The sequence below is a fragment of the Phocoena sinus genome, chromosome 13 (assembly GCF_008692025.1).
Source record: "Phocoena sinus isolate mPhoSin1 chromosome 13, mPhoSin1.pri, whole genome shotgun sequence".
In the NCBI taxonomy this organism is placed as follows: domain Eukaryota; kingdom Metazoa; phylum Chordata; class Mammalia; order Artiodactyla; family Phocoenidae; genus Phocoena; species Phocoena sinus.
In genome coordinates, this window is record NC_045775.1 from 684,177 (window position 1) to 697,234 (window position 13,058).

General features: G+C 52.9%; 1 protein-coding gene across 1 annotated transcript in view; it reads left to right on the forward strand.

The window, feature by feature from the left end:
* SNTG2 (syntrophin gamma 2) overlaps positions 1 to 13,058 on the forward strand; it is a 208,099-nt gene that overhangs the window by 95,977 nt on the left and 99,064 nt on the right. The window contains exons 7-8 of the mRNA XM_032652007.1: positions 4,756 to 4,843; positions 10,078 to 10,169. Coding sequence (XP_032507898.1) covers positions 4,756 to 4,843; positions 10,078 to 10,169 — 180 coding nt within the window. The remainder of the gene's footprint in view (positions 1 to 4,755; positions 4,844 to 10,077; positions 10,170 to 13,058) is intronic.

A 13,058-nucleotide genomic window follows, 5' to 3' on the forward strand; every position in this document is an offset into this window, starting at 1 on the left:
TTCCACGAGGAGAGCAAGCACAAAGCTACGTGTGTGATTATCCCGCTAGCCTCCTCCAGACACCGCCTAGAATCCCATCTGCCACGGACACTTCCGGCACCTGAGGTCATTGGGCGGCGGGCCCGGGTGGCAGCGTGGATATAGTGCAGAGCCGTCACCGCGTCGGTAGCACGACGACCGTGAGGCGCGTGGGAAGGGCAGCGTGTCCAGCTGTGGGCCACGCCCCCATCGGGATCCAAGCCAACCACCAGCGGGCCTTGCCGTCTTGGCGGCAGGGGCGCTCCTGCGGCAACTCGTTCTCACGTCACAGGTGCCAGTCCCAGCCCCCGTCTGTCTCTGGGGCCACTTCCCGCTGAGACACTCCCGCGTCTTCACAGACTCTCTAGGGTGTTGCCTCATGCCCCCGCAGGTTGAATACACACAGCGTCACGACGCGGCTGACCAGCGGGGGGCCGCGAGGGCTAGTGAGATGCTGGGGGCGGGGCGACAGAAAGACGGACGACCGGCCTGGAACGGATGCCGGAGAGTCAGGGTCCACTGTTGCCGCTGCCTCTGCTGGCGTTTGCTGACAGCCAGAACCGCCAGGGGAGGGAAGTGTTGGCTGTGTCTGTAGTTGTAGCCCAGGTACCAGGAGTGTGCTCTATTTGTTCTGGGAAGGAGAACGCATCTGGAGCCCCGGTTGTCGTTGTAGTTCTGTGTGTTTATACTTACAGTAAAGGACGGCTGTTACTGACAATTCACGTGCTTTCTGCGGGGCTAAGTACCTAAGTCGGCTGGGAGGGTGGAGGAGGCCGCATCTTCCAGGTCTTCCGTGCAGCACGGCTGTGGTTTCCTGTTTGACCGCAGAGAAGCAGTTCTGGGGGCTCCCACTTGACCCTTCTTGCCTGCTAGGCCTGAGTCAGGAAAGTAGCCTGGAGATTCTACCAGTTAGGGAATATGTCTGTTCAACCCTCTATTCAGGGAAGGGAAAGAGAACCACAGGGTGTGTTAGGGACCGATGTGAGGTGGGTCCAAGACGAAGGGCACTGATCACCTGGCAGACATCAGCCTCCTGTTCTGACTGGTGGACCAGGGCAGGTGTTGGGTGTCCAGGCATCAGCGCAGACCCGGCGTCTGGAAGCTTTGCTCTCACAGTGCTGTCACCGGTTCCGCACGTCATTTTATAGAGGATGGGGGGATATTGGCAGACGTCGACAGTGGCGGTGTTAGTGAGGGAGGGTCGGAGGGGGGACCCAACCCCGCAGGCGACGGCCAAGGGGCTGGCAGGCCGGCAGGTGCAAGTGTGTGTGTGTGTGTGTGTGAGTGTGTGAGTGTGTGTGTGTGTAAGCCTATGTGTTTGTGTGTGTGAGCCTATGTGTTTGTATGTGAAGGAGCAGGACAGGTCTATGTGCTGACGTGGGGTGAACTGCAGATTCAATTTTAGGCAAAGAGAGTGATTTGTCTAGTGGACATGGTTCCACTGACGTGAAAACAGGGCCAAAGAAGAGGACAGACAGCACACGTGGTGTAGTGCGCTTTCCTGCATGTGCCTCTTTGTCCCCACATGGTCACGTACCTACACGTGTGGGCACGGGGCCAAAAGGCACACAAATTGTGAATTCTGCTAGATGTCACCAAAACGCCCTCAAGAGAGAAGGCATTCTTGCAAATGCGTAGACGATTTCCGGAAGGACACGCAAGATACACCAGTAGCCGTGTGTCTGAGGTGTCCATCCAGGGCTCTGGCATGTGAAAGACACCCATGCTTTCATCGTGTATCTGTTTGTTACTTCCTGTTCTAAAATATCCAGTCATCATATTTCAGTTACAACATTTTAAAGCTGCGCTGGCTCCTCAGACATAACCATATGGGATGATTTCTTCACTCGCTGGAAGGCGTCCCGGGTGAGACAACTTCAGAGACTCCCTGGAGAAACTGCTGTGAGGCCGCAAGGCTGCCAGCCCCTGTCCTGGACCAAGTGTCTGTGCCCCAGATTCACAGGTTGGAGCAGTAACCCCCGGGTGATGACGTCAGGAAGAGGAGCCTTTCGGAGGAGAATCCGGGGAGATGAGGTCATGAGGGTGGGGCCCCGTCCAGTAGGATTAGCGTCCGTGTGAGGGGGTGGAGGCGCCAGAGCTCACTCTGTGCCCTGTGAGGACACAGCGAGAAGGTGGCCGTCTGCAGCTAGGATGAAGGCCCTCACCAGAGCCCTGACCCGGCCGGCACCCTGACCGCGGGCTCTGCCTCAGAACTGTGGCAGACAGTGTCTGTCGTCCAAGCCCCAGCCTGTGGCTTTTTGTTGTGGCAGCTCAAGTAGTTTACCTGAGACACCCAGCAGTTTAAATGGCTCGAGTGGCATTTTAAAAGCTTGGGGAAAGATTCATACGAGAGTTGAATCCTTCCTAAAAAAGAAATATGTCTGACTCACCGGTAAAACTTGGCGGCCCAGCAGGTGAGTCAGAGGTGGGAAATCGGAACCTGCACCTACTTTGTCAGAGCAGAGAAGACGTGCCTGGTGACAGGGACGCAGGCGGGAAGGTGCCGGAATTGCTGGTCTTAAATAGATGCAAAAGCAAGTCCGTGTGGCTCTGAGGCAGAGCAGGGGCGCCGCCATCCAGAGCCGAGCGTGGAGTCAGGCTCCCTCCCGACACCCGTCAGTCCGAAGGTTGTGGTCTGAGGGACAGACATAGCTTTGAGATCATTCGTTGAATTCGGAGGCATTAATGGTCAGTGGTCAAAATATTTTCTCAGACAACACATACATACTTTGAACTAGATTGAAAAAAAAGAAACTGGCGATGAAGTAAAACCTTTGCCTTGTCCTAGCATCTCAAAGTCTGGAAGCATCAAGGCAGGGTAGACACTTGGGATTTGAAAAGCAATAATACGTTGAAGTTAAGCCCACTCTTTCATCAAAGGTGCGCCTGCCTCACTCCTTACTGTTGTTCCCGGATAAAACTAACTTGTCCAAAGTGGTGTTTCTTCAAGGGCCTGGGGAACAACGCTGAAGGACTGAGCCGTGTAAATATGTGAGCGAGTCTTCTGGGGGCTAATTAGCCTTGATTAGATAGATTTTAATGCTTTAAACTCCATTTTATCTCCAGGAAGACTTGTAAAATTGTTAAATATATGCTCACTTATTGAGGTAGGGGTGGGTGTGTGCGTGTGCGTGTGCGTGCGCACACGTGGGCAGACCCACATAACAGAAGCAGCGGGAGAACTTGACCACAGACAGGGGCGCACATCTCAGGCTCGTGCTGTCCACGTGACACCCTGGTCTTAAATTTAAAGCTCCATGAGCCCCCAGGACGAGGCAGGTTCTTCGGCGGCGGCGGCCGTCCCCTACTCAGATGTGAGCCACACCCTTGCAGCAGCCACATCTGGAGAGGACGGCGCTGCAGCTCGGGGTCCCTTCGATGCAGGAGGAGAGGGCGCAATGACACCACGGTTTTGTGAGACTCGCCCTGGGTTGCCCTCGGAGGGGGAGGTGCCTGGGCCCCGTTGCCCTTGACGGCCTGGAGGAGCTGAGGCGATGGTCATTGTCTCCGGGGCCTCGGGCCGGCCGGAGGGTGGTCCCAGCTGGGCCCCAGCTGTTGAGTCGTCCGAGCAGAGCGTCCGTCTCATGGCCGCGTTGCTGGGTTCGGTGGGAGGCTTTGAGCCCTCCCCTTCTCGCTGCCGTGGGCGGCAGCCCTGACTTAGGGAAGGCAGACCCTGGGGCGTTTCATCCCGTGTCTGCACCTGCACCCACCCAGCAGGAGACGAGGGGGCTTCGGGAAGGCGCGCCAGGGTAGGCTCGCCTCAGGGCTCCCGGGGCACCCGCCTGGTGAGGCGTGAAATGGAGGAAAGGCCTCAGGGTCACGAGATTTGATACGTGGAAGAGACACGCCGGCGCCCGTGGCGCAGGAGGCTGTGGACGCAGGGCCTCGGGGAGAGGAAGACAGACGGATGCGCGATGAGCCGGGGGCGCCACTTCACGTTGGCTGGCCCGGGCCGAGGCAAAGGGGAGGAGCTCAGGCTCGGGGACACGGAGGACGTCCCCGGGGTGACGGGAAAGGCCTTTCTGTGGGTCTCCAGGCAGAAGCAGGTCGTCAGCAGGGGCGTGTTCAGAGGAGGGCCGGGGCCGCGTGGAAGCATCGCACGCGTTCCCGATGGGACGCTGGGGGCGCGAACACGTACAGCTTCTTACTCCGGGCTTTGGCTGATGTGTCTGAATCACGTTTGCTTAAACGAGGCAAACGTTGAGCGTTAAAAGCTGACCCTAGAGCTAAAAGAATGAGCTGTTTGGGTTACAGGGGAAGGGCCTGAACCGTGGGGATGGTGACGCTGTGGCCGAGAAGGGCGAAGTGCTGCCCGCTGGTTTCTCCAAAATTAAAATGTCGTCTAAACTCCGAAGCTCATATTTGCGGTTTGCAGTGTCACAGTCAACCCGCTGGCGTGGGTTGCCAGCGCCTGAAATTTGTCAGTTTGCGCGCCACGCGGATTTCTCACATGACTTGAGTTTCCGGGATGGCGTGGGTAGAGTGTGCAGGGAGCCTGGCCTCAAACCTCTGCTGACGTGTGAACATGTGTGTAGCTGAGGCTCCAGAGTCCTGTACCTGGGGACATGCAGCCATCCTTTTGTTACGGCAGGTAAAGCTCGCAGGACTTCCAGAGTTTCAAAGGTAATCGTGAACACTGAATTCTCGGGAGACAGGCGAGACGTGTAGGGATTTATTTCTATTTCTGTTCTGGTCACTTTGTGATGGTAAAGTAGCTGTCTTTTGTCACATTGACAGGTGCATCTTTTGAGAAATGCTGGCGATGAAGTGACCGTCACTGTCGAGTATCTCAGGGAAGCGCCATCATTTCTGAAGCTCCCATTAGGTAAGGGGGAGGGGAGAAGTTCAAGGGTGCCACGCAGCACATTATTTATGCAGACGATACGGCACTGGCAGGAGTGTAGATCGTTTCCTGAGCTCATATTCTGAGAGAGGAAAGACGCAGAGAGCGCCTCAGCATTGCATGTTCCTAAGACGTCCTACCCTTTAAGATTCGTCCACAGACTTTTAAAATAGGGCGTCCCCAGACGGCGCTTCGTCAATGAATTAACTAAGTTGCCTTCCTCAGGTCGCCTCACTGTGACTGCATTACCTACACACACACATGCACACATATAGGAACAAAGTTTGTATTTAAGATGTCTGTGTTGACATGAGAAATACTTAATGTAAAAGAGGAAAGAACAGTAAATCTGCACCGTGATGTGTCACCGTCGCCCGTGTTTTCCTGCAGAGCTTGTAATTCTCTATTATACCTGATGTGATCCAGCCAGGAAGTGGATCAAAACAGGTGTTATGACTGATTCTGTTCGGGAGGATGGCTTTACAGAATTTATGAAGTTACCGTCCTTCCTTGACTTAGCGGCAGGGCCTCTGTTGGGTGCCGACCTGGGAACCAGAGGGGCTCTGGGCTGAGGTTGGGCCCAGGGGCTGCAGCTCTGCTGGAGGCTGAGAACACTGTCCGGCTCATGGGGAAGCGGGGCCCCCTCCCCCCGCGGCAGCCCCTCTCTTCTTTCTCCGGCTTTTTCTCTCACATGAAGGAACAGCTTCTCTCTCTTGGGCTGACCTTATGGCCGGAATCTTCTCTCTCTTTTCCATCGTTCCCCAGTTGTCGGAGCCTCTGCTGCCTCCCCCGGGCCTGGCCCAGCTCGCTGGGGCCACGGCAGCTGCTGAGACCCGATCTCACGTTCGAATCCACGGCCACAAAAAGGGCCATTGAACTTCTGGCCCTGCTCCCATCCATCTTCCTGAGTAACCGAGCAAATCGGTTTCAGCAGCTCGATTTTTGTCCCCATCAGACCTCAACCTGGAGACCATGCTGCTCACTGATCTAAGAAAAACTGACGATCCCCCCCATGGGTATGAAAATACATCAGTAGGATTCATCACACGTCCTGCCTTCTAAAAAGACCAACGCGAGAAATCAGGCCACATGTTCAAAGAGAAATAAATGCTATACACAGCACAAGAGTTTATTCTTCCAGAAGAGGGTAAAAGGCCCACGGACAGCCAATCCCAAGCGTTCGCCTGGGGCCCAGGTGTGTGGCGCGTGTGAGTTTACAGCATCGTGTAGCCATGGGGGGGCGTATGCACGGCTCTGCCTGGACATCTCTCCTGCGGGCACCTCCCCTGACGGTGTGTCCGGGAGGGCACAGGAGGCGGGAGGGGTCTCCTCTGGAGACAGTCAGTGCCGACTTTGATTATTTTGCATAAATTCAGACTCAAACTTTTTATGAAATAGAATTCACATAACATAAAATTCACCATTTTAAGGTGCGTGCTTTGGCAGTTTTTAATTTTTCACTGTGCCGTGCAGCCATCACCACTCTCCCATTCCAGAATATTTCCATCACCCCAGAAAGGCACTTTGTACCAATCATCCCCTCCCCCAGCCCCTGGAAACCACGAATCCACTTTCTGTCCCTGTGGCTTTGCCTGTTCTGATCGCTTCACGTAACGGGTCGCGCAGTGTGTGGCCTTTCGTGTCAGCTTTCTTCACTCGCCATGTTTTCCAGATTCATCCACATGGTACCCCGCATGCAGGTGTTTCATTCCTTTTTTTAACTGAATAATTTCCATTATTTGGAGAGACCATGTTTTGTTTCTCTCTTCATCAGCCGACGGGCAGGTGGCTTGTTTCCACCTGGGGACCGTTGTGCCAATGCCGGTGTGAGCGTTCATGTACAGGTCTACATGAACGTGTTTTCAGTTCTTCCGGCCACACCCCTGCGAGTGGAGGTGCTGTGTCATACGGCAAGTCTGGGTCGGATTGTTGAGGACCTGCCACACTGCCTCCATGCCTCCATCTCACACCCCACCAACCCTGCACGAGGTCAGTGTAGCTGCTATAGATCACAGCTCATTTTTTTAGGTTAGGTGTTTTTGTAAATACTCATTGAAACTATTTGTGTTGTATTCTTTTCCAGTAGTTGGTGGTTTGTTTTTGTTTTTTTTTTTTTTTTTTTTTTTTTTTGCAGTACGTGGGCCTCTCACTGTTGTGGCCTCTCCTGTTGCGGAGCACAGGCTCTGGACGCGCAGGCCCAGCGGCCATGGCTCACGGGCCCAGCCGCTCCGCAGCATGTGGGATCCTCCCGGACCGGGGCACGAGCCCGTGTCCCCTGCATCGGCAGGCGGACTCTCAACCATGGCGCCACCAGGGAAGCCCCCAGTATTTGTTTTTTGACACTATTTTTATTATTAATAATTATTGACACTGATTTTTTAAAAATAACGGGTTTAAGTAGTGATAAGCAGAAACAAATATTACAATGTTCAGATTTCTCTTTTGGGATATAGATGAAAAGATGCTCATTCACCAGCAGTAAGTTGATAGAAACCTAGAGCACTCGCTCACTCAGCCTCCCCTCGGGGTTGATTTGGAAGAGTTAGTCCCTCCAGTGAGAGCATCTGGAGAATGAAGGAAATTAGAAATATTTTGATTTCGCTCCCAAGTTACTGATGAGCTAGTTATGGAAATAACACATGTGCCATCAGGAAGGAGCTGCAGTAGAAGATGTAGTAAGAAGTAGGTAGAGGTGCTGGCAGAACAGACTCTGGGTCCAGAAGCAGTTCTGTGCGTGGGGAGCTGGTCTCAGAATGTTTGGAGGGTTAGGAAAACGGGAAGGAAGCTGGGTGGTCAGATGCAGTGAGAACTACCGTTCAAGCAGAGTTAAGTTGTTGTCATGTTCTCAAGCCTTCTTGGAGCTGTTCAGTCCATTTCTCCACCTGCGGGGATGCGGTGTGGAGTGTTTTACAGACGTGTCGGGCCTCACAGACGCTCTGGACACCGGGGTGGGGGTGGGTGCACAGAAGTGCATCCATCGGATTCCACGTCAGCTTCACGTGCTTCTTCCCTTAGGAGTGTGGAAGCGGGAAGCATTGCCTACTTGTTACGACTTGTCCTGCTGCCGGGCCCGCCTCAGTGTTTCTTTCCCCTCCTCAAGCACCCAGGTGACCTGTAACAGGCCCTGGATTTTACTCAGAGGTCAGTAAGGGTCTCCTTTACTGTATTTCCCAGGTGCTTCCGCTTCTCACAGCAGGGAGTTTGCACAGTCAGGGTGCCACGTGTGTCACAGCACCCCAGAGCGAGTGGACGGAAAAGCTGCCCACGCTCATATTCTGGCCAGAAAACATTCGGGTGGGGTCGTGAGGACGTAAAGGAGCACAGCCTCCCTCTTGAAGCTGTTCGCCGACACTGGAGGTGGCCTGGAAGCATCAGTATGAAGACCCATGAGTTTATCTGATTTTGTTGAGAGGTTTAAAGCTCTGGCTGTCCTGTGTGGTGTTTAAAGGGAAATTGGGTTGATGGAGCATCTGCTTGACCTGAACTGTGCCGGCTGCTTTGAAGGTGAGCCCATAAACGCGTTCACGGCTTTTCAAGGAGAAAACTGACATCACTGAAGTAACTTGCACGATACCCCACTAATTTTCCTCATCTGTGAACTGGTGATAATAATAAGTAACAAGCACACCTGAAGCTTGTGTGTCGAAGTAGTAAATATAACAACGTCGCGAGGCTTTCAGTTCTGTCCTCAGCGACACGGATGCTGGTGACATGCATGCTGCAGACCCTCGGACCTGACGGAGAAGATTGGGCAGGACAGGACGAGGAGGGCTGGGGGCGCCTGCTGTGAAACCCTTCAGCTCCGGCCATTTACTGTCATTTGGGAACTTTACCCCAGTAAAGCTTTTTGTCATTTTCCAAGAAAGGGAAGTCTGGATTTTTAATGCAGTGCCTTGGCTTTGATCAGACAAAACCGATTTGCAGGTCAGACTGAGCTTCACCTGCCAGTTTGGAGCCTCTGCTTAATGTGATTTATCCCCCGAGTAGTTGGCTTTTGAAGCCTAACGCTGGCTTTGAAAATTTTCAAGCTAAAAGAAAATGAAGGACCCGTGTATCAGGCTGGCACCCGCTGCGGCCGGGGCACCCCTGACCCTGCACAGCCCATCGGAGTCCTTCCCGTCGCCCATTTTGATAACGGGAGGTGCGGGGTCACTGGCTTCTCCCTGAAATTGCCGACTGAGTCAGGAGGGCAGCGGGTGAACCCGCCCATGGCGGCACCTGGGGCCCGGGGCCGCCGAGTCGGTCTTGCTGGTGCGTCGTGGTCAGGAGGAGGGCTCCCTACTCGGGGAAGGGGCGCGGACCTCCTTCTGCCTGCGGCGCTGGTGCCCGTCTGGGTTCCCACGAGGGGTCCTGGGCACGTGGTCAGGGCCGATGTGCGCTGCCCCTCCTGCTGTCCACCTGGAGCGCTGGTCTTTCGGGCGAGGCCTGGGGGCAGCTGGTGCCGCCCCACCTCACCTGGCGCGTCCAGGGCCGCAGTGGAGGGCGGGGCGGGGGCTGAGCGGTGGCAGAAGCGTGGGAACAGGACCCGCCTGGTGCTGGAGCGACAGGACGGAGATCCCTTTCCATCCCTGTACTTTCTGAAAAGAGGACTGTGCTCGGGAAGGGCCCTGACTTGCCCGAGACAGACGCTCGACTTGGACCCTCTGTTCATCCGGGACCCATGTTCCAGGCCCAACGGCGGCTCCCTGCTCCCTCCCCAGTCCAGAGCTGCTTCCTCTTCTCATAAATATCACTTTCCTCAAACTTACCTGATTGGTCCTTCTATTTTTCACTAAAGCAACTTGCGGTGCAAAGATAATCAGAAAATGTCAAACAAATAAATAATGCAAAAATTAACGTCGGAAAGTCAAGAGTAAGTGTGGGAAGTTAGCATCGTTATCCTAGTGGTGGGGAGGGCAGGTTCATGGAGCCCCTGGGGCCAGGGGACCGGCTCGGAGAGGCCGCTGTCTCTCAGCACCTGGACCTGGTGTAGCCCCGGCGAGAAGCCGGTCCTGCCCTCCTTCTGCCAGGCGTTTTGTGGGGTGCAGACGGGGGCATCCACATGGTGGGTGGGCGGCGAGGGGCCAGCGCTGGCTGCACAGCCCGTACCAGCAGCTGCTTCCCCCGGGGGCTTGTCTGGGGACCTCCCTAGGTGACCCCCGTAGGTGGACCTGCAGGTAACGCGCTGCAACTCCTCTGGTGGCTCCATCTGCAGTGAGTCTCTGTTTGATTTGCAGGGTCCCCAGGACCGTCTAGCGAGCCCGGCAGCGGGACCTCCTCACCCCTCTTTGACAGCGGTTTGCAACTGAACGGAAACTCCAGCAACACAGTAAGCTCGCTCGGGCACACCTTTGATTTAACCAGAAGCTCCCCTGGCAGATTTAGAAAAGCCCTCGCTGCCCATTTCAGAGGGAGGTTCAAACATGGGTGTAGGATGTGCTTACGTGCGCGTAATTCCCACGTGGACGCCTGGTCTCTCACCGTAGGGTACTTTCAGCTCCTAATTCACAATATCTCGTGAACAGGCCTGAGTACGTAATTTTGAGGTAGAATGTGGAGTCATGGCTCCAATTTTCCTCAGAACCTGACGGTGGGAACTGCCGGGGTTTGTCCTCAGGAAGCTTCCTCCAGACTCACAGGAAAGGGATTCATTCCCAGATTAATGGAATCACCTAGGAAGCGTGATGCTGTGTATTTGCAGTGAGTTTCCGTCATCCTCCAAATCTTCACCTTCCCAAGAAAACCAGGGTTGAGCAGAAAGAGAGGGCTGCAGGTGACCTGGGTTTGGACGGCTGCCCCTCCCCCAGGGAGGGCTGGGTGGGCCCTGAGAAGAGCCAGCGTCCAGGGTGTGGTCTCATCAACCACTGAGCCGTTAGTGGATATGGATTAGACTCCTGTAAGCAGCTTGAAAAAATGTTTCCTTGGAAATCATATCCGCTCACACCTTCCGACCACCACCTACCTGACCGGCAGGCGGAGCCAGAGGAAGTGATTCACGTTTGCACAGTCCGTTCTTAAAATACCATTCTTTTCCATTTTTAACCCTTTAATATAGTTCTTGATATTTAAAAATTGCGTTTAGGGTCTACGTGAGTTATGAAACAGAAAAATAAAACAAATGTCCCTGAACTCAAGACTCAAATCGGTACTAGGAACATTGTCCCCAGCTTATACGGCCGCCTGTGTGTCACTCCCATATCCCATTTTCTGGCCTTCCCCAAATAAACAGCATCCTGAATCTCGAGTTTGTCACTGGCTTGATAAAAAAAAAAAAAAGGTTATCCATATGTATAGATCCCTAAAATATACCATTTCATTTTGAGGCTTATAAAATGTTATTCTGTCATAGCCTTCTGGGATTTACATTTTTACCTGCTATTATGTTTTTGAGATCCGCAGATGTTACGTAGGTCCCTGGCTCTTCTTTGCTTGTTTGTTTTTTTCTGTATTATATTTAATTGTGTGAATATACTGCAGTTTATTTACTGATTATCAGTCATCACTAGACACTTGGCTTTTGTTTCTTGGTTTACTCTAGTCTGCTGTCAACTGAAACCATGCTGCCGTGAACATGCTTATAAATATCCCTTGGCTACAGACCCAGAGCTAGGATTTCTGGGCACAAATGATGCCAGTGTCTGATTTTCAAAACAGCGACAACTTATTTTCCCAGGCGGCTGTCCCAGGTCACCGTCCCAGCAGCAGGAGGCATTGCAGGTGGCCATGGCTTCCCAGGGCTCCATGCTCTGGGTCCATTTTCCCAAGCACAGGGGTATTCGGTGGCTGCTCCCGGGGTGGCTGAGGAGGTCTGCTTGCCTCTCCTGCTTGCAGTTACTTTGCTTTCTCCCCTTCCGTGACGTGCGTCCACTTTCACCCCTTTAACTGGAAAAGCTGTTTGTCTTTTCCTTCCTGATCCCTTGGGAATCTCCATACACACTTGGGATTAATATTTTGTTGAATTTGGGTCTCAAATCTCTGCTCACAATTTACAGCGTGTGTTTCGTTATATTTATGCTACCTTTTGATAAATGGAAGTTAATCTCTGTGTAGCCAAGTGTGTCCATTTCTTTCTGGTAGAGGTTGTGGTTTTAGGATCTGGTTCAAGACATCCTTTCTTATCCTAAGCTCATAAAGATGTTTCCTTGTGTCTCTTTTCCCAAATATTTTTAAGCTTTGTTTTTCACTTTAGGTCTCCAAAGCATATGAGGCTTACTTTTGTAAAACATGTGAAAGGCTGGGACCCAGATTCATTTTCCTGGGTAACCGGCTGCTGTAACCCGTGTCCTCGGTCAGTGCGATCACAGCGCGTGTTTCCTGGTCTTGGGTTTATTGCTGAGACCTTGGCTGTATTCTGATTGCAGTATCAATACCAGAACCACACTGCTTAGTTACTCTGTATTTATAATAAATTTTGTCAGTGTAGCCTACGCTGTCTCACAACGTCCTAAGTCTTTGTATTTTTTCCATTCTCTCTCACTTACCTTTTTCTTGTGGACTGTATGTAATCCACGTTGAGTACAAGGAGTGACCACAAAGCTTTAGTCTTTGGAAGACTAGGATCTACCGTATCTCTGGATTGGTGAAGGAAACGGGCTCCGCTCTGCAGTTTGTTTTATCAAAGGAAATGAGTTGGAACCTTCCTCAGACACAGAGGGTTTAGGCAGTTTTCGTTGGCTGCACTTTCAGACATGCTCACATCACTTTCCTTCTCCCAGGACCAGACGTGATGGAGCAAGAGGCAGAGTTTGCCAAGTTCAGAGCAGCTTTACAATCACAGGAGCCCTGGAGGCTGTGTTTCCCCTTCATGACTGTGTGCCCCTGACCCCCAATACATTTGTAACCCCTGCTTGTGGAGTGGGGGGAGCCGATAGAATGCGTTTTCACTCTGTCTGTGATTCCCAGAGCCACTCCCAGTGCTACCTTGTGTATTTGACAACTTCCCTGGGTTCTCATTTGAAACTAAATTATTAACTGCTCCCTCCCCAGATGCTACATCTTCTCCATCTTCCCTACCCTCCATGAGAAGGAGTCTGCTCACGGCTTCACCCCCAGGCCCCACGTTCTCCTCCAGACCCAGGAACGGCTCACACACCTTAAGATTCTAAGTTCATCACTCATACTGCACTATTTTCGTGTCAGAAAACGTACTGAATATTTATAACAACAAAAAGTCTCATTCCCGTCAGTGTCACTCATCTCAACTGAACGTGTATATTGT